Source organism: Cinclus cinclus, chromosome 8 (assembly GCF_963662255.1).
Source record: "Cinclus cinclus chromosome 8, bCinCin1.1, whole genome shotgun sequence".
NCBI lineage: Eukaryota > Metazoa > Chordata > Aves > Passeriformes > Cinclidae > Cinclus > Cinclus cinclus.
Window position 1 is genome coordinate 29913332 of NC_085053.1, and position 24080 is coordinate 29937411.

At 51.3% G+C, this 24080-nt stretch overlaps 1 protein-coding gene across 2 annotated transcripts; it reads right to left on the reverse strand.

Annotated features, from left to right (window-relative positions):
* WLS (Wnt ligand secretion mediator) lies at positions 1 to 23821 on the reverse strand. Of its 2 annotated transcripts, XM_062497378.1 has the most exons (12): positions 23658 to 23821; positions 12520 to 12792; positions 7428 to 7552; positions 6820 to 6981; positions 5318 to 5454; positions 4818 to 4986; positions 4572 to 4669; positions 4047 to 4110; positions 3714 to 3857; positions 2357 to 2440; positions 729 to 882; positions 1 to 110 (listed from the first exon to the last, which is right to left on the reverse strand). In XM_062497378.1, exons 1-12 carry the CDS (start codon positions 23761 to 23763, stop codon positions 1 to 3), a joined length of 1626 nt encoding a protein of 541 aa, XP_062353362.1. In that variant the 5' UTR covers positions 23764 to 23821. The 2 variants fall into 2 exon arrangements, with proteins under 2 accessions (XP_062353362.1, XP_062353363.1); XM_062497379.1 differs by lacking the exon at positions 12520 to 12792.
* Between the last annotated feature and the right edge of the window lie 259 nt (positions 23822 to 24080).

Consider the following 24080-nt stretch of genomic DNA (forward strand, 5'->3'; position numbering starts at 1 on the left):
TCACTCCTGAGCCTCCTTCCGAGCCAGCTTGTAGACCTCCGTGGGCCCGTCCACGTGGGTGATGGTGGTGGTGAGCTGCAGCTCCTCCCCGCTGTTCACAGCCAGGTCACCTGAGAAACAAAGGTGTTCCATCAGTGCGGCCTCACAGGAAGATACCAGACTATTCGAAAGGAAAAGATCCAGTTTATTCCCTCCAGCCTTTCAGCTGCCTAAGCCACGGACCAGCAACTTTCCTAGAAATTACTTTATTTATGGTTTTTTAAATAGAAGCACAGGAAACTGAGGGGCCATAGCGTGTCCAGAGAAGGGAATGGACCTGGGGAAGAGGCTGGAGCACCAGGAGTGGCTGAGGCAGCAGGGAAAGGGGCTCAGCCTGGAGTAAAGGAGGCTCAGGTGGGACCATCTGGCTCTGCAGAACTCCCTGACAGGAGGGTCTATTTTCTCCACTCCTCATCCCTCCATCTGAGCTACTCAGTTCCATCTGGGCAATGCTAAAAGGCACAAAAACCATCCCGAGGGCTCCAGCCAGCCTTGGCTAGAAGTTAAACCTGTGTAACCCCATCATTAATTCAACTGCCTGCTTGGAAACCCAAACCATCATTTGCAAAACTTTTCAAGGCTCTGAGTGTGCACTTGGGCCAAAAAAAAAAAAAAAGGCTCAGAAGGCATCCCCTACTTTGTAACTCTTTGTCCCCATGAGAGCCCTCAGGTAGTTTGGGGACATTTACCATTGGACTGGTCTTCACCGTAGTTCTTGTGGGATGGAGCATACAGGAACATGAGGGCAAACACGTAGAGATTCCACATCCCGTAGATGCCGGTGAAGAAGGCGCTGTTCACCTGGATCGTGATGTCCCCCCACTTCCAGTGGCCTTCTGTCACCTGGCCAGAGAAAACAGACACAGACAGGCCATCAGGAAGAGCAAATTCCATAAAGACACAGCCTTGGAGTGAATCAGTGAGAACAGCACCAACTCAACAGAACGGAGGAAATGGAGTGTAACAGGTTCAGTGAGGCAGAAGTCAGGCTGGGATTTTCCTCTTCAGACTCAGTCTGCAGGGAAAAAATGCTCCTGACAAAATGATTCCCTCAGGATTTCTTCAGCTCTGATGTCTCATTTACTGTGCTGTGATACCCCTGCCACAAGCATGTGCTCAGCACAGATTGGCACATAAAGGGCACTACCTGGGGACACCACTGACATCCCAAAACATCCCACTGCTAAAAATAAACCTTTCATAGCGGGAAAAACAGCGTGAATAATGGGGGAATTGATGTGCTGAGCATGGCTGGCTGAGGAGGAGCCAGGCTGACAGCACCAACCTGCCACACGCTGAGGGCTGTCAACAGCCATGAAAATATCATCAATATTAATATTCCTTGAAGATACACAGACTGCTCAGACTGCAATGTTGCTTTCTCTGAAAGAACAACATAAAGGCCAAGAAGAAAATTAAAGTAACTTAAAAAGAGAGCCATGGAGATGCTCTGAAGGCTGGAGTCGCTCTGCCATGAAGCCAGGTGGGAGAGCTGGGAATGTTCACCTGGAGAAGTGAAAGATCCAGGGAGAGCTCAGAGCCCCTTCCAGGGCCTAAAGGGGCTCCAGGAGAGCTGGAGAGGGACCGGGGACAAGGCATGGAGGCAGAGGACACAGGAAATGGAACCCCACTGCCAGAGGGCAGGGATGGGTGGGATATTGGGAAGGAATTGCTCCCTGGAAGGGTAGAAGGGGCTGGGATGGAATTCCCAGAGCAGCTGTGGCTGCCCCTGGATCCCTGGCAGTGCCCAAGGCCAGGCTGGATGGGATTTGGAGCAGCCTGGAACAGTGGGAGATGTCCCTGCCCATGAGATGGGCTTTAAGGTCCCTTCCAGCCCAAGCCAGTCTGTGACTCCATGATTCAAGCAGTGATCAAAGCTCATTGGTACAGAGGTGACATGAGAGCTCAGGACTCAGGACATCCATCAGAGCAGGTTCAGCTGCTGCTGGGCATGGCAGGGCTGCAGAGTCAGCCCAGGGAAGGTTGATGCTGATGGTGGCTGTGTCCTTTCTGGGCACACAAAGCCACGCGAGTGTTTCAGTGTGAACAGAACATTTTCCTCTCGCTGAGTTCTCAGAAACGACCAAAGCCTGTTGGCCAATTCCACAGCCCCAACACTCCCTGGGAGCTAAGGGCCTTTGTGCCAGCTCCAGCCTCAGCAACTGCAGGGCAGAGCTTCAAATAAATGAAAACAACTTCTTCAAAAGCAACTCGTTATCAAAATGCTCAGAACAGGCCGGTCCTGTCTGGCCATGACGAGCCGGCGTCGGGAGCGGCTGGGAAGCGGCGCCGACGCTCTCCCAGAGCCATCCCTCACCTGGCTCACGATGAAGAAGATGACGGTCATGGCTGCACAGGCCAGGGTGATGAGCATCAGGAACTTGAACCTAAAAATCAGCCCCTGTTTAGAGAGAAATGTCACTGGTCACATTAACAGAATCCACAAAACCCATTTTTGGTTTTGGGATAGACAAGACACCAGAATAAAAAAATAAAAAAATAAAACAAGGGTCCAACCCACGAAACCCCAAAGCAAAACAACCTCCACCCACTCGTGTGCCGTGCCCAGCGCTGCCCATATCCTCCTGTCCCCACACGTCTGCCGGAAGCTCCGTGCGGGGTGGGCACGTCTGGACAGCGCTGCCTTTCCGTGACATTTGCTCGCTGACTGATTGAGCAGCAGTTAATGAAGTGGAAGAGGTGGCACGTCGGGGTGAGCCGGGCTGCAGGGGGGCATGGCTCAGGGCTCTTGTAAAACAAACACAAGTGGTCGGGTCGGTGTCTCAGCGTGGGCTCGGGGTCTCACCACACTCATCCTCACGCCCAGCCCGGCTGGGAGGGAGCTGCAGCGATTCCAGTGTCTGGAAAACCTGGCTGGCTATCACAGAATGGAGATTCTGAGATGAACTCCTTGGCTGGCAATCCCACTGCCCACTACCCCTGCTTTCACTGGTTTTACATTTTTACTGACAAATTCTTTTGGTTTTGGGTGAGTGCGTGGGGTTTTTTAACCTGGTTCTGGAATTTAGGTGGAAATGTCAGTGTCTGCGTAATTACCCTGCCACATCATGACAACAAAGGACTATTAATTTAACTCTTCCACACCAGATCCCTGCTCTCCAGATGTTTGGATGTGGAGTGTGGCAGCAGCAGCTGCTCTGCACCACAAGCTGAACCTCCTGCTAGAAGATAAAACACTCAGTATCTGCTTCAAATTCTTTCAAGTCCAGTTTTTTATATTTTTTAATGTGCATTCCTGATGGGTGATAACAACTTGTTTAAAGAAGAAGTGATCATAATTTAACAGAACGACTTTGGGGATAAATATTTGCACCCCTGTGGAAGCAGGGTAAGCACTGAGGGTGAGCTCCTCGGGTCTGGCAGCAGGCAAATCACGTAGGACAGGAAAACATACAAAATCATGAGCAAAAGATGGGGATAATGGGGGGAATGTGTTGTGCTTTGTAAGGAATCTACAACCCCAAAAATCCAAATCTACACCATGAAAAAAACAGATGATCTTAGCAAGACCTCCAATTAAACACAAAAATTACTATTAGGGGAGAAGAAATGGAATTATGAGGAGATTATGGATAAAGGGGTCTCCGAACAGACTCTGAGGTCCAAAATGTCTTTAAAAAACAAGGAATGTGTGCCCCAAGGAGGACCCTTACCTCGTAGTGAAGGCGGCGAGCCTTGCTCATGGCAGGGAGGCTCGACTGCTTCCCACTGATATTTCTGAACACTTGGAAGACCATGAAACACAGGAAGAGAAAATAGAGGCACAGGCAGATCCCTGCGACTATAATAAAGGCCATCTGTGCAGAGCAAGTTAAGGGAAAATGGTACAAACTAACAAGAAATCCTAGAAAACGTTATCCAGATGATTCCCATATTCAGCTCCCCAGTGATCTCCTGCAGCCCCAAAAGCAGGGAGTTTGCCCACACCTCCCAGGCAGCTGGCAGGAGGGAGCACCTCCCCGTCCCACAAACCAGGGGAAGGATACAGCCAGCTCTGTGCCCACCTCAGTGGTCCAGATGCTGTAGAAGGGGTTCTTGAGCTGCACTCCCCTGCAGAGAGGAGAGAAAACACCAACTGTCAGAGGATTCAAAGAGCCCCTGGGAGCCTGGGAATCATAGAATCAGAGAATATCCTGAGTTGGAAGGACCCACAAGGATCATTGATCCAGCTCCTGCCCTGCACAGGCACCCCAACAATCCCACTCTGCGGCTGAGAGCGTTGTCCCAATCTCCTGGAGCTGCTCCGGCACTTCCCAGCACCCTCTGGGGGAAGAACATTTTCCCAAGGTCCTGCAGGGGAAAAGCCAGCTGTGCTGCTTTCCCATGTGGGTGAGGAGAAGGTGAGGTGGGGGAAATATTTCCACAGCCTGCACCTGTAGGAGCCTCTCCTGGCTCTGGGAGATGGGGCTGTGCAGCCAGCCGTGGGCTGGAACTGCTGGTCCCTGCTGCAGGAGGTGAGCAGGGACCTCTGCTCTGGGATGGGCGAGCCTGGGGAGTGCAGCTGCACCCACCTCTCACACATGTCAAAGATGAAGAGGCAGAAGGAGCCCACGGCGATGGGTCCAACCTGCTTCCAGTACCCCGAGAGCCGATTCCGCTCGTTCTGGTCCTGATCGCGAGGTGGGGAGGAAGGGAAAAAGGAAAAGCGAGTCAGCCTGGAATCCCCTCACCTGGTGCCCACAGCATCATGTCCAACCACCAGCAAGGCAGCTGCCAGGTTTCCCTGGAAACCACCTTCCCATGGGTGTGGTACCCACCATCATGTGCTCCCCGCAGAAGATGATCCAAAAGGAGAGCAGCATGGCATAGAAGATGCCCTGTCGAATGTCTCCAAAGAGCAGCATCCAAGTCCAGTCAAATCCAATGGAAAACCACTCCACGGGGATGTTAATGAATGTCATGGAAATTCCCAGAGCAAAGATGACCCTGGAGAGGCACAAACACCATCTCTGTCCGGTGTGCAAGGGAAGGACAGAGCCCCAAAGCCAAAGCTGTGCATGGAGAGCAACAGAAGGAAATCCAGAACGGTTTGGGAAGTGTCACCTCCTGCCACCAAACCCCCTAGCACTGAGCTCCTCAGAGCAGCTCCTTTTTCTCCAGGGGCTTAACAGGAAAGAAAAGAAAAGCTGTGGAGGTCTTCAGCTCCCAGTGTGCCTGGGTGGAGGGAGGGGATGGAGAAGAGACAATTCCTATCTCCCAACCATGGGAGCAACGACCCCTCAGTGGGGCCCCCTGGGCCACCACAGGCCCTACTCACTTCTCCAGCAGGACGGGAGCACGCGTCATCAGCGTGATCCTCCTCCAGTACCACACCATGATGATCAGAATGCTGGGTGTCAGGAAGGTCTTCATGGCAAACCACACCTTGGTGAAGCCTCCGTTTTGATGGATGCCCTGAGGAAAACCAGGGCACGGGGTTTAACATCAGCATCCTGTGCTTCTCCTCATGGAGTGTCAGGAGAGGCACACACATGGAAGTGCATCCCAATGATGGTTTGGCCAATGATGGACAGAGAGCGGGTGCCCACTGAGCCCCCAGGCCACCTGGGCAGGTTCCAGAAGCTCTGAGAACAAATGCCAACAGACACAGCTTCTATGGTGAGGGAGAGAGGGAATTCTGACACAGCATGGAAAAAGCTGGGGAATTACTCCCAGACCAGTAACGAGATCTTCACGGAGCCAAGTCACCCCTGGTGGGAAGAGCATGGGCTCATTAACGTTCTTCTGCAGCCACGTGTCCTCCCACTGCTGTCTGCAGCCACCACAGCCGGGGTGGGAGGGCCTCCAGCTGGGAAAAGCATCCCTGCTCACCCAGCCTCGAGGGCAGGCAGAGCAAGCATCACTGACAGCCTTCCCAGACATGGTCACAGCCAGCTCCAGGACAGACCAGGCCCCCTCTGAACTCTCCTGTTCTTCCTTAGCTCTTATCCATAAGAAGGACTCTGCATCCCAGGCAGACTGTGGTGGGAAGCAGAGGACACAGGGAGCTTGGAGGCTTGGGAAGAGCAGGCACAGAGGGCATTCCCAGGGAGGAGGGCAGTGTCCCTGGAGGCAGAGGAGCTCGGGCCAGGAGCTGCAGCAGCCTGGGCACAGAGCCTGCATGGCAGAGTGTTGGAACCCTGAAGTCTGGGAGTTTGGAACTTTCTGTGCTTTCTGACCCCCAGGAGAACCCTGCTTTTGACCTGAGGCCTTGGAGAAGGCTTCCAAATTTGAGTGATGGAGTTAAAATCACAGGTGTGTCGTTGGAATAGAAGTGTGTAATGTCACATGGTGAAGGGTTTGGAATTTGGGGTTTTTAGAATATAGGAATGAGTATGGGACAAGGTGGAAGTTCTTGGGCATTGCCCCACCTTCCTTTTCTTGTTCCTTCTTCCTTCTCCTTCCTAGTCTCAGGAAGGAGATTTTTGGTTGGACAGTCAGTGCTGCACTGCAGGTCACAGGGGTCTGGTTATTGGGTCAAAAGTATAAGTAATAGAGGTGTTAATTCCCTATTGCACTGAATAGCTTTAAAAGACCTCGTGACCAGCTCGATTCAGCTCCATTTTGCTCACTTTTAGCTGGTAGCTGGAAATGCTGCAGAACTCTGTACTTTAGATAAGATTTCATAAACAACCAAGCCCAAACACAAGAAATCCATCTCTCTTGTGTTTTAACCGTGACTCCGAGTGAAAGCAGAAGAAAATGAAGACAAGGCACTAATGGGGTGGTGCAGCTAACCCCTCCCAGGTGGCTCCAGCAGAGGAGGGGCAGGACACTCACCACGAGGCGGATGTCCTTGATCTCCCCGATGCCCACGTTGATGCCCTTCCTGTCGTTGACGGGCAGGCGGATGTTGATGAGGTAGTACTTGTGTGCCACGCTGCCAATCTCCATGAAGGGCAGGAAGTCACAGTCGTAGTGACGGCCCTCGGACTCCACGGTCTGCAGAAAGGGCAGGGAGCAGAACCTCAGAACCCCCAGGACCAGCAGCACCACGGAGCCCTCCAACTGGGAGCACTGGGAGCAGCCAGAGCCTGCATGCGAATTCCAGCCTGTGGCTAAGGGACGTTTCTCATGGTTTTGATGGTTTAGGGTCACTGAGTAACTAAGGTTTGACTTCAAACAGGTTCACATTTTGGGGTTTAATGGGACCTTCCAAGATGAACCCTCTACAATTCCCTGACAGGAGGTGGGAGCCAGGTGAGGATTGGCCTTTTCTCCCAGGTAAAAAGTGACAGGACAAGAGAAAACGGTCTCAGGTTTTGCCAGGGGAGGTTTAGGTTGGATATTGGGGAAAATTTTTTCATGGAAAGGGTGATTCTATGGTTCTGTGATTGGAAAAGGATAACTCCCACTCATCCCCACCAGCAGTCATTCAAATCCCTTACTTTTGGAGAGCCAAAGGTGCACTTCAGCTTCCTGATCTCTATGGCATGTGCTATTTCCTCCCAGTCACCAAACATGTCGTCACGATAGGCCAGCGACACATCCAGGGTGATCTCTGCATTTTCCTCTGCAACAGCAAGGAGACAGGAGGCTCAGAGGCTTCCCAGAGTAATTAAAAAACAAGACACCAAGTTCCTTTATGAAGATAATTAACAAACTGAAGTTGAGCTATGCTGCCCTAGCTGGGAAAAATCTCAGAACCAACCACACACGACAGCATTGATGTTTCCTATACATCTTGTTTGCTTCAGTTGTTCTACAGAAGGTTTTTGGAGCTCTCCCTTCCTCACCTACAGAATATTTTAGAGCCTTCCCCTGCTCCTCCACACCTGCCCTGACTTGTTCCTGCCTCTGCAGATGCCCCAGCTCACACGCCAGTGACACACACGGAGCTCATGGCTTGGCAAGGTCACACACCCATGTGGGACAAGCAGCTCGTCCCCTCCTGGATGTGACAGTGACAGTCTGGGATACAGCTGCCTGGAAAGGTGACACTGCCAGGACACTGCCAGGGGAGTGAGGCTGGAACAGGCTCACCAAGGAGCTGTAACTGAGCGAGTTCATGCACTGGAGCTGCAGCTGAGGCTGCCAAGGAGCAACACATCAACATGATTAAAAATCTGAGGCAAGTCTCTACCAGCTCCACCAGCTGGAAAATCCTCCTGTTTACCAGGCAAAGATCCCAGGGAGGGCTCTGAATGAGGAACACGCTCCAAAACCAGCACGTGCATGTTACAGCCCAGCATCCTTTTGTAGGGCACCAAACTCAGACAGCCACGGCTGCTGGAAAAGTTCCAGAACCATCCACCTTGGAGAAGTGTCGGGAGATGGCTCCAGAACCATCCACCTTGGAGAAGTGTTGGGAGATGGCTCCAGAACCATCCACCTTGGAGAAGTGTTGGGAGATGGCTCCAGAACCCATCTTCTCAGCTATATTTTTGTTGGGAATATGTGGTGGCACACTCATCCCACCGGATGGGATCTGTGGTTGGCAGCTCTATGTTAACACCCCTTTGGAGGTGGCCAGGTTGTGCATCTGATGTGGACACTTCAGGATTTTTCTGAGCATTTTTTGGTGCACGTGATCTGCACCATCCAGATCCATATCCAGCCCCTTTCCAGAGCTGCCAGCAGTTGGGTTTCCATGGAACACGAATTTGCCATCTCAGATCCGCTGTTTAGGAGACCAGCAAAACAGATAAATGGGAACATAAGGTTGAACTTGGCCCGGCTAAAAAGCACCATGAACTCCATTTCAGAAGCCATAAAACCAACTGGAATGCTTGGGATTAAATCCAAGAAAAACAGCTTTCAGTATTTCATCTTTGCAGTCCAAATGTTGCTGCTGCCATGGAGTATGAAAACCAGAAGGCAGAAGATGAACTGCTGCGTGCCTTTCCAGGCCAATGGATTAGAGGCTCCCTCTGGAATTCCATCAGTCTCTCTGCTGGGGTGACACCTCCCCTTGGAAATGAGTTCTGTGCAAAGACCCTTCAGGGCTGTCAACATAAAATATAGATATAGCCATACATCCGTAGATTTCAGCACAGCAGACTGATGGCAGAGCTGTGTTAGTGGTTGGACTCCATCTTAAAGGTCTTTTCCAACCTAAATGATTCCATGATAATCCTATGCCAGCCTTCCATGAGCAACTCCCATTGTCCCTGAGGAACAAATGTAACAGAGAACCAAATCTTAAGAAGATTTGTGCCTTATTCACATTAATTAGATGGTGAATAGACAATTTTCTGGGGAGGGGAGGGTGCCCTTTTCTTGCACAACATTATACAGCTTTAAACTGAGAGGGAGCAGGATCAGATTGGAGCTCAGGCATAAATCCTTCCCTGGGAGGGTGGGCACAGGGTGCCCAGAGAAGCTGTGGCTGCCCCTGGATCCCTGGAATGTCCAAGGCCAGGCTGGAGCAGCCTGGGATAGTGAAAGGTGTCCCTTCCCAAGGCAGGGGTGGCACTGGATGGGCTTTGAGGTCCTTCCAACTCAAATGAGGACAAGACACACTCCTGGAGGTTTCCTAGCCCTGAGCTCTGTGACCTCCCTAGTGAGGGACTCCCTGCTCATGCTCCAAGTACCACCAGTGTTGTTTTTCCCACTGGCATTTTACTGCCCAGGAGCTTTTCCATGAATCACTTCATAGGACAATACTTGCCCAGGATATCTTCACTCATATTACAATGGCCTAAAAATAGTGGAGTTGTTTCAGGAGGGGGCTCTGTGCCAGCTGCACAGCTGGCTGGGGAGAAGCCTATGGCAGGCAAGCCTATTCCAGAAATTCTGGAATTATTTCCATTACACTTCCATGCTTCACCAGCTCCCTAAAATTACAAAACCTACCAAAAGGCCCAGGGCTGGATGAATTAGAAAAGGAGGCTGCAGCACTCTGCCCTCTCACTGTACACAGTTGCTTTACAGCTGCAAAGAAACTCCATCTGCTTCCTCTGGCTCCCTCCTCTCTCAGTCCTGGGAAGGGGTTTTAATAATTGAGTGCACAATGCATCAAGAAAGGAAAGGGACAGTATAGAAATAGGCTCTTCCTCAGAGGAACAGACTGAGTCTCTCCCAGCTTTCTGGAAGGATAAACACAGGGGAAGCAGCTCAGCTTCTAAACGTCTGCATTTCAAAACAACTGGAAGTCCAGAGGAGTTCCCAAGGCGAAGGTGATTCGGGCTGGTTGCTGCTCTGAATGGTGAGATCCCATGAGGTATTCCAGGAGGCTCAGCCTCTGCCAGCCTCTCTCAGGGCACCTTACCAGGGCTGCCCTTCCCCTCTGCCCCAGCAAAAAAAAACCCTTTATGGCTGGATGGGGAGAGCTGACCCAGGCCATGGATGGGGAGAGATGACCCGGGCCTGACTCCAGCTCTCTGTGGATGAAGAGTCACCCATGAATCACCAATATTTCCCAACAGGCACAACCCAGCTGCCCCTGTCCCAGAAGGGTTTTGGCACCCAGCACCCTAAAAAAACCAAATGCAGCTTTACTCCGTGCATTGGCCTTGCTTAGGAATTGCAGGGGAAGAAGACAAGCAAGGGCCTTTGAGGAAAAAAACAGGAGACAGTTTGATGTGGCTCAGGATGTGTCCACATCCCTGGTGGACAAGGGGATGCTGGCAGAGCCCAGGACCCTGCACAGCACCTTCAGACCCTGCAGTGGAGCTCCAGGAGCCAGGAGAGCAGGATGTGCCCCAGGGAGCAGCTTCTTCAGGAGGATAAATCCTGTCCAGTTCCCAGCAGTGCTGCTTTCCTGGATGGTCTGAGGCAGCTCCAAGACAGTTTTTAGGACAGTGATCAGAGGCTTCAGCACTGCAGTGCCTTCCAGGAGTGGCCCTGGTTTGGCACCAGCCCCTGCTGGCACTGGCCACAGCAGAAGGAGACCTGGATGGCTCAGAGCCCCAGAGAGAAGAAACTTGAATTGTTGCTTTAAAAGAAGAGGTTGTTTCACATCCTTATTTATCACTGTCCCTTCAGCAGATCCCCATCACCTGATCAATGAGGCCCCTTCCTTTAACAGCAGGGGACACACACACACTTACAATTAATTCAGCTTGACAAGTCTTCTGTTTATTTGTTTAAGAGCTGTTACAATCTAGCAAGCAAGAAATGTGTCACTAGGTCCTAAGATTCTACATTTGATTTACATCTGCCTTCAGCTTGGCACAAAGTGCTGGAAAATCCCCAAACCTCCTTTTTACTATCCAGGGGGTGGTCCAAGATGAGCTTTTCTGCTCCGAGACCTCAAAAAAAACCTCCCACCTTTGCAGGACTCAGTCACTGAAGGGCACAAAGCTGAAGCAGAGGCTCTGCTCTTGCAGCAGAAATGCTGCCAGAAGCTGGGTTAGCATTCCAGCAGCCTGCTCCAAGGGCTTGGCCAGCTCCTCACTCCAGCATGATGGTTCAAGTTGGAAATCCTTGGAATAAAGACCTGTTTCCCTAATGCAATCATCTATCCAAGTGGAAGGAGGTGAGGCCTTAATAAAGGCACAAAGCTGCTCTCTGAATTTCAGAGATAATTACAGGGATAGGAACACAGGTGAAAGCTTTCTACAATCTCATTTCTAACTTATCTTAATGATGATGCATTAAATCATTCCTGCTCCATCTCTGCAAGTGCTCAAGGTTGGACAGGGCTTGGAGCACCCTGGGATAGCGGAAGGTGTCCCTGCCCATGGCAGGGGGTGGAACTGGAGCTCTGAGATCCTTCCCAACCCAAACCAGTCCAGGATTCTGGGAAAAACAGCTGGAGGAACATTTCCACACTGAACAGGAAGAGAGTCAAGGACACAAAGCTGGCTAAAAGAGCTCCTAACCCTGAGTGAGTCCCACCCCACTGATCCCTGAGCATGGAGCCAGCCCAAGAGCCAGGCTGGAGCCAGGGCAGGAGCTCCACACAGCCCAGCTCAACCAGTCTGGAAAGCAAATTGTTTATCCACTGTAGTTTAGAGAGGGATTTCCCCCAAACACTTTAAAACATGCAAACACATGGACAGCCTCCCTTCCAGGAAGGGCCAGAGCAGTCCTGCCCTTGCTGCTCTCAATATAATTCTGCAGGTTTTATTGGAGGATTATTTTTGAGTTTGGGGGAGAGTGGAGTGTTTGGGGCAGGGGGAGTGAGTGTTATATATTTAGTTAATATTTATATAATAGCTTCCAACTGAAAGAGGGGAAATTAAAGTTAGATATTGGGAAACAATTCCTGTCTGTGAGGGTGGGCAGGCCCTGGCCCAGGGTGCCCAGAGCAGCTGAGGCTGCCCCTGGATCCCTGGCAGTGCCCAAGGCCAGGCTGGAGCACCCTGGGACAGTGAAAGGTGTCCCTGCTCATGGCAGCAGTGGCACAGGATGGGCTTTGAGGTCCCTCCCAACCCAAACCATTCCAGGATCACCAATTCCCAGATGCAGAACGTGCTCCAGTACCAGCTCACTGCATGGCACCAACACAACTCACGGCACAAGGTAAAAAATCCTTTAGGGGAAGCAGGCTGGGAAATGAGAGCCAGGCAACACTTCCCCGTGCCAGCCACTTACTGAGGTCGTTGTCCATCTTGAAGGCAATGTCCAGCTGCATGATGAAGAGCATGAACTGGAACCAGGGGCTCATCTCCTTGCTGGGCAGTGGGATGTGCACGGCGAACACGATGTCGTTGGCCTCGATCTGCCGGCTCACGGCCTCTTCGAAATCCTTCAGCTTCTTGCAGTGGTTGGGTCCCCAGGGCATCAGCCACTTGGTTTTGTGGTGGTTCTTCCTGACATCAATGCACTTCACTGACATGTAGGGAACAGCTGTCGTGGGGCTGGGAGCTGGCAATGCAAGAGAACCACACTTGTAGCATCTGCAGACATCTGATCCTGAGGTTTCCCCACCAAAACTCGCAGCGCCCCGCTCGACTCTTTGAAGGCAATTTAAAACAAATGCACCCAGTGCTGCTCCTTCACAGCTCTTTGATCTCACAGTCAAGTAATTAAGTTTATTACATCCACAGATGTATTACTGACTTTGTAGTGGGATCAAATTAGGATTAATTGAAGAGCAGATACCTTGGTCACACAAAATCATCCTGATTTACTGAAATATTTTCCTTTTCCTGTGCTCACTCAAGCAAATCCACACAGAAAGCATATGCCCAGAGAAACCTGGGTGGATAAACTAATCCCAAACCTCGTGGGCCTGCAGGGTAGGATTTAGCATGGTATTTGCACCATGCAAGGCCATGCATCTCCTTGGGCAGACAGATTTTCCTCCAGGACAGTGAGTGGTATGGGAAATGAGACTCTGCAGAAGGTGATTTTCATGTTGTCACCATCCTCACTCTAACCATCCAGGACTTCCCTTACAGATCACAAAAACTCCAGCAGCAATAACACCATCCTACAAACTCCCAATATTCCAAGGAGGAAAACAACCCCAGAGCGAGCTTCACCCTCCCGCTGCCCCCAGCCCCGCACTGCTACACCCAGATGATTCAGCCCTGGCTCCCTTGTAATTTGGGCACAGCAGGATCATCCCAGCAGCTTTGGAGCTGCTTGGGATGGCAGCCAGGAACCCTGTGGAGCACCTTGCCCAGCGTGCCACCTCGGCACAGGGTGACATCCACACAGCTTCCCACGGGCAGGGAGACGTGACTCAATGCCGGGCGGGAGGAAGTTACTCAAAAGCCAAATGTTTATAAACTGCATTTTTCTCCTTTTTTTCACAGCACTGAGTTTCTTCCAGCTCCAAAGGCACAGGGATAAGGGTGGGCTCCAGGGGACTGGCATGAGCAGGTGGGCAGTGCTTGGTTAATGGTTGGACTTGCTGACCTTAGAGGGCTTTTCCCACTGAAAGGATTCCAGGAGTACTCCCAGATTCATCCCAGCTCTCTGGGATGCGTTGTTGCACTGCTGCATCCCAAACTCTTGCTGCACTCCGGAATCACACAACACTCAGACACTAAAGCAACCCCAAAATCAAAAAAGTTCTTGATATCAGAATCAGGACATATCCTGAATTGGACTCACAAGGATCATTAATCCAATCCCTGGCCCCGTACAGACACCCCAAAATCCTACTCTGTGCATCCCTGGCAGCGCTGTCCAAAAGCTCCTGGAGCTCTGGGGCCATGCCCATTCCCTGGGGAGCCTGGGAAGTGCCAAGCACCCTCTGGAGGAAGAACCTTTCCCAATATCCACCCTAAATACTGTATCAAGAAACAGCAAAGTTGAATAAAACAAAGCATTCAACAAGGAAACACAAATGAAGCTGCAAGCCCAGGGTTACAGAACACTCATGACGTGCCCATAGTGCATAAAATACTGCAATAAACGTTGATTCCTCCACCGTGCCTCAATGTAGAGCCCAGAAACCACAGCTAAAACTGCAGCTGGAAGGGAATATCAGGAATATTGCTGTGAAATAAGCCAGGCATTTCAGCCGAGCTCTCTGAGCTCTTTAACTCTGACACATTCTGGGTGATTTCGAAGGCATTTCTGAATTAAGAGACAGCGTTCCCTCTACAGAGAAGCCGAATGTTTCTTGCTTTGATGCAACTCATTATAGCCATAAATACATGTTTTCATCACTGCCTGATTATGATTTTAAACACTTGGCACGCTCCCTGCAGCCTCCCCCCTGCCAAAGTTACAGCTTTGAGGAGCATGAGACAATTACTATACATACTCCTCGTCGGGAATTGCACACCAAACGTCGCCACTTGGCTTCCATTACTGATTTGGCTCCTGGCCCATTAAATCCAAGTGAGCGTTGAACCAAGTGGAAAAAAAAATGCTTTGTGGAGCTGCAGCCAAGTCAGCCAACAGCATTACAAAGTGCTATGCAAAACAAAGCTCACAGTGAGGGATTTGGGCTGTGCTGCGGTGCCAAGGGCTGCTCCCAGCCCTGCTGCCCCCAGCCCCTCTGCCCCCAGCCTGGGGCGTGCAGCAGCTCCACGGATCCCAGGATCTCTGTCAGCCTGTAAATAATTGAGCAGCTCTGTGTGCACAGCACAGGGGATCAGCCTCGTGCTCCAGGCTGCTCGCTGCCATGAGAACTGCAGGTACCACTTGGAGTAAGAGGGGAGCAGAGCTTCCAGAGGAAGGGTGGGCAGGAGCCAGTGGAGTGTAGCTCAGCCAGGAGCCCCCAGGAGGGAGTCCTGGCCCCAGCCACGGGGCAGGGACTCCTAGTGCCAAGTGCCAAAAGCCATGGGCAGGAGCTGCTGGAGCTGCCCAGCACTGCCACAGGATCACAGACTGAAAGAGACCTTAAAGTTTGCCTCATTCCAAAGCCCTGCCACGGCAGGGACACTTCCACTGTCCCAGGCTGCTCCAGCCTGGCCTTGGACACTGCCAGGGATCCAGAGACAGTCACAGCTTCTCTGAGCACCATCCCCACCCTCCCAGGGAACAATTCCTTCCAATATCTAATCTAAATTTCCCCTGAATTTTTGCCTCTGCATCTCCTCCAGATGGGCCTCCAAAGGTGCCCAGCTCACTGCGGAAATCCCAAGTGTATCCCAAATTACAGGGGCAGAGCAGATCCCGCTGCTCCCTGTGATGGTTTAACCAGCAAATACTTGGAAAGCTGGACACCTTCACCAGTGTGGCCACCTCCCCACCAGGGAGGGCTTCCCACAGACTGCCAGGGCCAGCTCAGCCACGTCTCACTGACTGGAACAGCTCCTACACAGAATTTCATCCTCTCTGTTCAGCCAGGAGGCCAGGGCAGGGTGCTCAGGGCCTGATCCCACCAGGACAACAGCAAACAAGGTCCAAGGCACTTCCCTCAGGAGCTCCTCCCCAAGGAAAAATAAAAAATAAAAACACCACACTGCTTCTCTGGTTTTAGAATTAATCTTAAGGTTAAAAAAAAATTACTGAGACAAGTGAGTTTTCTCTGTGTTTTAGCATTGTGGGTGGGGGGATATTACATACACCTAGGTTTGAGTAAGAGCCACCACCACTGAGTAATTTCATTTCAATAAATTAAGTTGGTCTTCCAAAAGCTCCTGTGATGAAGCCTCAAACACCTCCTTCCTCCTGCACTCAAGGATTTCCATCTCCTCTCAGTTCCTCACCTTGGGAATCACATCCTGCACCTTCTCATCCCAGCACTCCCATTAACCACCGACCCTTGCTCCAGCACCATAAACAAGCCCTTTGGAAACTCTCAATTGCATTGTGTCCACATTGATTAAAGGCTGAATCCCCCTGACCTCGGGGGGATTTAACTTCTCCCGGCAGCGGGAGCATTCTGCTTTTCTACTCAATTACCCCCTTCGGAGCCAGCCAGCACTTCCCAGCGAGCACACACAAAGGGCTTCTGCTTCATTACCCTAAGCGACTGCAGGGTAGGAATAAACAAGCTAATTTATCATGGACAGACCCAACTTTTCCAACTGGAACAGTCAGAACCTGGAGAACACCGTATATACACTCAGCATTATAAATGTGTATTTATCACAGCATTTCTGCCTCCCTCTTTCCTGACCTCGATGGCGCCAGTTTAATAAATTTGAGTGACACAGAGACTTTTAATTACTATTTCTTTGATAGTTCTTATTCCACAAAGCTTTCTGGAACAGTGCAACAGCTTTTATATGCTGAATAATTGTATATTTAAATAATCCCACTGCCTACTGGAAGCCCACTCCCCTTGGAAAAGGTTTTTCTTTGTCATATTTGACTTCAAGTTTTATCCAGACCAAAATCCTTTCAAGCCCTGGGGCACCAATTCCATCCTGATTTACAGATAACCTGGTGCAGCTGAACACCCAGATTTCTGTTGTTTCCAAGACATTTTTTTTCAGTGCTACAGGTTTCTCTCTCTCTTTTTTGTTCAGACCATAAAAGTTAAACAAAATCAAACCCAAGCTTGCTGGATCAGAACAGAAACTTTGTGGCTGCTCCTGGATCTCTGGAACAGGGAGGGGCCTGGAGCAGCCTGGGATAGTAGAAGGTGTCCCTGCCATGGCATGGGTGGGATAAAATGGGATTTAAGGTGGTTCCAACCCAAACCATCCCGGGATTCTGTGACTCTACAATCCAGTCACATCTTGCTGGGCACTCTCATGTCCCAGGGGTTGTGTTTTTCCTCAAGGTTTTTTCTCCAGTGCTACTTTTGCAGCTTTGCTACCAGCAAAGTCTATTCAGAGCAGCACAAACTGGAGGTTTTTCCCAAATAAATCAGATCCCAAGGAGCAGCCATGCCCAAAGTCCTTAGAACTGTGGGAGCAGAGGATTCCCAGCTCCCTGAGAAGCAGCCGAAGGGTTCCTGGGGAACAGAGATAAGGAATTCTTCCCTCAGCCTCAGGCAAGTCACAAAGCAGGGAAATATTATGAGGCACAACTTGCTTGGAGAACTGAATGAATGATCTCCATAATTCACATCCATATTCAACAGCAGCAACAAATGCAAATGAGGTGAGCATGAGTAGAGCTCCCTAAATGCAGAAATGGATATTCAAAAACATTTTATTAAAAAAAAAAAAAGGTAAGACTGATCTACTAATTGCCACAGAGAGCCTGATGTTCTTCCACATCAGTTTTCTAGTGGGATGAGATGAATTTCCTGCAATGCCCAACCAAGGTTTGAAATCCCTGCACACAGATGAAGGAGCAGGAAGAGCTGCTGATACCCAGCAGCTTTCCTCCAGAGCCTGACACTCCCCAAGATAAGATTCCTTGGAAACTGCCCCTGCTCAGATATGTGAGGAATTTCATCTCCATGTGAATGGGCAGGTCCAGGCCCTTCCCCACTGGACACCTTGAGCCCTTCAAAGGCTTTCCCAGGCTATCAGGGAGTTATAACCCGACTTCAAAGGCCAGAAATGCTATTTACCAAGGAAAAAGCTTCCTGTGTAGTGGTTTTCCCTCACAAAGGGCAGGGAGGCAGCAGGAGCACAGCTCAGGTCACATTTAAATCAACAGAGCCAGGGAGCAGCAGGACTGAACTTGTCACCTGAGCTCTCCCGGGTTGGAGTTTGGAAGTGATGCAGCTGTGAAAAGAGAAAAAACCCAGCACCTCTGAGGATTCCCAGCTCCTCAGGCCCCAGCACTGACATTCCTGCCTGGGAACTCTCCATTTCTGGCACTTTTGCCCATTCAGCTACAGTTACAGCTCTTCAAAAGAAGAATTGAGCAGACCTAAACTAAACAGACATGACCTTTCGTGTCTGCTTTCTCCTGGGCTCCCAGCGCCTCTGCCAAGGCTGCAGCACTGCAGGAATGTGTCTATACAGAGGATCCATTGGCATTCATGGCCATGGAGCAGCTCCTGGAGAGGCCCTGGATGAAAGGAAGTCAGGCACACAAAAATGTTCTTTGTCCCCAGCCTGAAACACTCTTTCCTATCCATACCTTGGAAATCCGAGCGCCTCCCCTGTCAAAAGATCAGCTCAGCCTGAGGAAGGTAATGAAATCCCAGGAAAGAAAATGAAAACGTGGAAACTCAGGGCTCAGGAGCCAAATCAGACATTTAGATAATGAGCTGGGATTGTGGAGAGCAGCTCAGCCATGGCCACACATGACTCATTATCTCTCCGGGCCAGACACACAAGGAAGTTTGAGCTCCTCCAGTCACAACAATTCTGTTTTTTCCAGCCTAAGCCAGGGAAGGGAGCAGTGAACCTGCACCTCCTTAAATCCATCCCCTCAGCCCAGAGGACTCATGTGCTAAATAAATCCCTCCACTTTTCCAATCAGTTAGATTTGTAAAGTGTATGGGTGGGCACTGGGCTTCCAGCATTTCCCTGGGTTTGCCTGGGCCACAGAGAGTTCTGCATTCCCTGTGCTTGTTTGAACCAAGGATCTGTGATCTGGGATAAAGCGTCCTTGGAATCACAGAAGTTTGAGTTGGAAGGGACCTTTAAAGTAGTAAAAAACTCACATAAAATAAGTTATTGGAAATTCCCTTAAAAAAAGTTTTCAAAGTTGGGATGTTGCTGCACAGAGATCTATTTTTGGGGTTTTTTTGTTTCTTTTTTTTTTTCCTTTTTAAAATACTTTATATATATATATAAATTCCAGGATGAAAAAGCAACTAGAAAGGGACACCAACAGCTTTCCACAGAGAAAGGTAATTTGTAATCAAAAGCATTGCTTCAAAACAACCAAGAGGGATCAAACCCACATAAATCCAGTCAGATTCTGCATACACAGCTTCCACCCCAGCAGCTGCCAGGAGGACCCTGGTGTGTCCCAGCTCAGCTTTGGCCTGGAGCAGTTGTGGTGACCTCCACTGAACATCCCAAAATTCCCAGCAACAGGCACAGCCAGGTGGATGCTGCAGCTGCCCCAGCTGTGGGAATCATGGAATTGTTTAGGTTGGAACAGACCTTTTAGGCCAGCAAATTGAACTGTTCTGAGCACTGCCAAGGCCACCACTGGCCCAAGTGCCACATCCACAGGGATTTTAAATCCCTCCAGGGATGGGGACTCCACCCTGGGCAGCTCTGCCAGGGCTGGAAAACCTTTTCCATGAAGGAATTTTCCCAGTTTTCCTGAGCCTCCCCAGGCCCAGCCTGAGGCCCTTCCCTCTCCTGTTCCTGGGAGCAGACCCCAAATCCCCCTGGCTGTCCCCTCCTGTCAGGGACTTGTGCAGAGCCACAAGGTCCCCCCTGAGCCTCCTTTTCTCCATCTGAGCCCCTTCCCAGCTCCCTCAGCCACTCCTGGTTCTCCAGACCCTTCCCAGCTTCACTGCCTACCCTGGGCTCACTCCGGCCCCTCAGGGTCTCCCTTGTCCTGAGGGACCCAACACTGCCTCAGGACAGGAGGTGCAAGGTTTGTCCTCATGGCTTGTCCAGGGCTGTCACAGCTCCCAGCCTGCACGAGCCTGGTGGCATCCCAGGACAGCCACACCAGATCCAGGGAAGGCAGAGCAGGCAGGGGCTCCCGGGAGCGCCGGCGTGGCTGTAAATTATCATCAGCCTCATTCCTCACAAACGATAACAGAAACCATTCCTGGTGATCCCATTCTCCCGTAATCCACACATGCCATCATTTACAGCGGGATAGTGGAGACAAGGCTGCATTAGGATTAATTTTGTGGATCATGTTCTATCTCCCACTGCTGCATCCCAAGTGAACACATCACACACAGTCCAGAAGCGTGACCTTTAAACAAGATGTTTTCCACAAAGGGAGCAGACATCAGGAATTCTGTGGGGTTTCAAGTAGTGACAGCCCCACTTCCCGGAGCCAACAGTTCATTACCGCAGCACAGCGAAGAAACAGCCCAATAAAATTCTCTTTTGGGGTGTTTGCTCCTTTTTGAGCTTTGCAAAGCTTCCTCCAGGCATGGGGACTCCACCACTGCCCTGGAGAAATTGCAGCAGGGACGGGCAACCATTTCCACAAAGAAATTCTCCCAAATATCCAACCTTAAACTCCCTGGCACAACTTCCTTCATCCTGTCCCTTGTTCCCTGGGAGCAGGACCTTTCCCCACCTGGCTGCACGCTCCTGTCAGGGAGTTGTTGCCACAGGAATTTCTCCCATCCTTTTGCATCCCATGCTTTGCCAACAGACAGCTTTGAGCAAATCCCACCTGAGAGCTGGTAAGATTCCTGCTGCTAAATAAAAGAGCTGTTGGAAATGTAAAAGTTGCATTAGAACTCTGTCAACACACACTGACTGCCCAAAACCAAGCTGGGAACCAGCAGTGGCAGAAACCCCCTGATGTGAGGAAAAGCAGCTTTGTGGTGGTTGTATCAGGTACCAATGTGCTGCATTTGGGTATTTTGGACTGGCACGAGGGATCTGTTAAAATAGAGCACTTAGTCATTGTTTTGAAACATGACCTAAGCGCCTGCGAGGGGAAAGGCTGGCTCGGCTTTGCAGCCCTGTCCCACTCGTGTACGTATTTTGGGTTGTCTAGACCTGGGCACACCAAAATAACCGGATTTTGGTGTCTGTTGGGTGCGCTGGATCAAACCAGAGCAGGGCCACTGTGTCAGTGCCACCTCTGCTCCCGCCTCACCTGGTGTCACCGCTGGGAGCAGCTGTGCGGTGGCACTGGGAGCTCTCCCAGCACGGCTCTGGTCCCTTCGGAACGCCGGCCACCGACCCACTGCTCACCACGAGCAGTCTCCTTGTAGGAAACACCACATGCTTGGGAATCTCTAAAGTGGTCAGTCTCAAGCCCCTGGATCAGAGATCCCAGGGATGCAGGGAGCCCAAAACAAGGCAGGTTCCTAGGAAAAGCTGCTCAGCCTCCCAGGCTTCGTGTCACCCTGCCAGATGTTGGGGACCACACCTAGGTTACACATGGAACTTGGTGTTTCACAAGCACCAAATAGCCCTGCATTTGCAGCTCCCAGGAGGGCTGGCTGGGAGCTCCTGGCTCAGGGATGAGCCTCTAAACTCCTCAAATGCATCATAAGAGGTAAATGCTGCAGAGAAAAAAAACAGTTTGGATGATTGGTTAGGGAAGTTTGATCCGAGGGAAGATCAAAGAGGGGATTTCCAGGAATTAAAGCACTTTTGGGGCGGCACCCCCTAGGATTGACCACAGATAGACAATGACTTGACTCCAGCAGGATGGAATGACTGAACTTGTGCAGGTATTGCAGCAGGATGGAGTGAATGAACTTGTGCAGGGCATTGAACTCAGCCCCAAATCCCTATCCCTGCTGGCCCCAGCCCATCCAACCTGTTCATGCAGCTTTCCAGCTCCACCTGGGAGACCCATCCAGGATGGGAGGGCCCGAGGTGTATGCCCAGCAGCAGCAGCAGCCAATGAAGCAGAGGCATAAACCAGCTGAAAAACTGAACTAACATAATTTAAACTCTTTAATCTCTGAATCCCTTCAGAACTGAGCAGAAACATTTGTTGTTTCCCTGTGAAGTGAACCATAAACATCTGTTTTTCACATCTGTCCCCAGCTGCCAGCACAAACAGGGCTTTCTGAGCCACACCAGCCTTTGGAACAAGCGACTATTTCAATCTAGAAGCAAGAAGCTGCTAGAAAAACCCTTCTGAGATGAAGTCTGGCTTCTCTGCACAGCACAGGCCAAGAAATTTTATCTCGGCAATCGGCAGCAGGTTCAGTAACCTGCTCTTGAACCAGTTCTTAAAGAGGAAAAAAAGAGGAACGAAAAAAGCTAATCCTGATAAACTGTGCTGTTTCAGGCCTGCAAGGGCAGGAAAAATGAGTTTTAGTCAGTATGTGCCAGAGACTCCCTTGTGATGGAGGTGAGGAAGCAAGAGAATGAGGGAAACTGAAGTTCTCCAAAATTATGTTTAGTGGAATTCTATGGTTATTAGAGGCCGATCATGCAAGGCCACGAAGGCAAAGCACTGATGGGCACCAGGAGCACAGAGTCTGCTTCCTGAGGAACAGCTGGAGAAATAGCTCCAATCTCTCTCAAACAGAGAGAGCAGCACAGCTTTATTCCCCTAACCAAGAGCAACAAAGTTTCAGAGTGAATTTGACCCCGATTCTTCCCGAAAACCCCCAAAGCTCCGCGGGGATCCTGCCCGGGAGGAAGGGAGGGGCCCCGGGCTCCAGGGGGAGCCGGCCCTGCCCCAGGGAGTGGGGGATACTGGACAATCCTTCCCGGACAGAAAGGCAACATTCCCACCCTGGAAATGGCCAAAGCAGACACATCCATGCATCCATCATTCCAAGGAGCCGGCGCACAACTCAGCTGCTTTCTAGTAAAAAAAAAAAAAAAAAAATCCTAGGGCTGCCCCAAACTCGCTCTCCTCCATCTTCCTCCTTCCATTCCCCAGGGAAAACTCTGCTCGCCGCAAGGCTGTGTCCCAGTTCCCATCTCCCAGCCTTTGGGAATGCTCAGGGATAAATAGACACAATCTGGCCTTTAAAGTGCGCGGTGCGGAGCCGGAGGGCTCCAGGGCCGAGAGGAGTCGAGGACGGGGATTAAATCCCTCCCTGGGCAGGAACAAACCCAGGCCGAGCCCACGCGGGTTTGAGTTTCTCCTGGAAGAGGATCGGGAATAAGGGGGTCCCTGCTGGAGCGGGAGGTGGAACGGAGGGGGCTCCTCTTGGAAGAGGATGGGGGTGGGAGGGGAGCCCTCCTGATAGAGGTCGGGAGATGGGAGGGAGGAGAGGGGACCCCTCCTGGAACGGGACCGGGAGGGACTGGGGGGCTCCCCCCGGAAACGTGTCCGGACAAAGCGCGAAAAAAAATCCCAGAGCCGGGACCCCTCCTCCCACCAGTCATTCTCATTTCTATTTTCTTTTTTTTTCCCCCTAAATTTTTAATTTATATTTTTTGTTCTCATTCTGGCAAAGGAGGAGGTTTCCTCCCGCGGCCGATTCAGAGGCCGAGACACGGGAAGGTGCAGCTCCAAGAAGGGAGGAAAAATCCTTTAAAAAAAAAAATTATTATTATTTTCTAAGCCAACTTTGAAACGCGAGGCTCCCTGCGCGTTCCGTCGCCATACTGAAGCTTTCCCACTTCCCTCTTTCTTTAAGTCCAGGCTGAAACCAGGCCAAAAAAAAAAAAAAAAAAAAAAAAAAAAAAAAGAAAACACAAAAACTTTTCCTTGGTCGGCTCCCCCCGCAGCAGCCGCGGGACGGCCACAAAGGGCCCGGAGTCGGGATCGCTCTGCTACAAAAGCGGATAATGAGATCATGGGAGCGAGTCAGCGATACTGTAACCAGCACTAAACAAGCGGGCAGCGGCGGCAGGAGGAGGAGGAGGAGGAAGGCAGCGGCCCCCGGCACTCACCGATGAGCCCTCCCACCAGGAAGGCGATGACTTGGAACACGAGCAGGATGCCCCCGACGACGCAGAGCTTGCGGGTGCTCATGTTCTCGATGATGGCCCCGGCCATGCTGGCGGGGCGGTGCGGGCCGGGGCGCTGCGGACGGAGCGGGGGCCGCGGGCAGCGGGCGAGCCCCGCTCGCCGCCCCAGCCGTGATTGTGCCGCTCCCGCCGCCCGCGGCCGCTTTAACCGGGCGGCCACACGTGACCGACCGCCGCCCCTCCCTCCCCGCGCCCCGCCCGGGCCGCCACAGCGCCGGCGATGGGGATGGGAGCGGCGCTAGGATCGGCAGTGCCAATGGGAACGGGATCGGCACCGCCGTGCGCTCAGCGCAGCCCGGCATCAGCCGGGGGATCAGCCCGGCACCGACCCCGGGATCAGCCCGG

Coding starts and splice junctions, on each gene's coding strand:
- WLS (XM_062497378.1), bottom strand. CDS start 23,763: ATGGCCGGGGCCATCATCGAGAACATGAGCACCCGCAAGCTCTGCGTC. Junction 4,987..5,317: donor GCTCCCGTCCTGCTGGAGAA/GTGAGTAGGGCC, acceptor GTGCCTCTCCAG/GGTCATCTTTGCTCTGGGAA. Junction 2,441..3,713: donor CTCGCCGCCTTCACTACGAG/GTAAGGGTCCTC, acceptor CTCTCTAAACAG/GGGCTGATTTTTAGGTTCAA.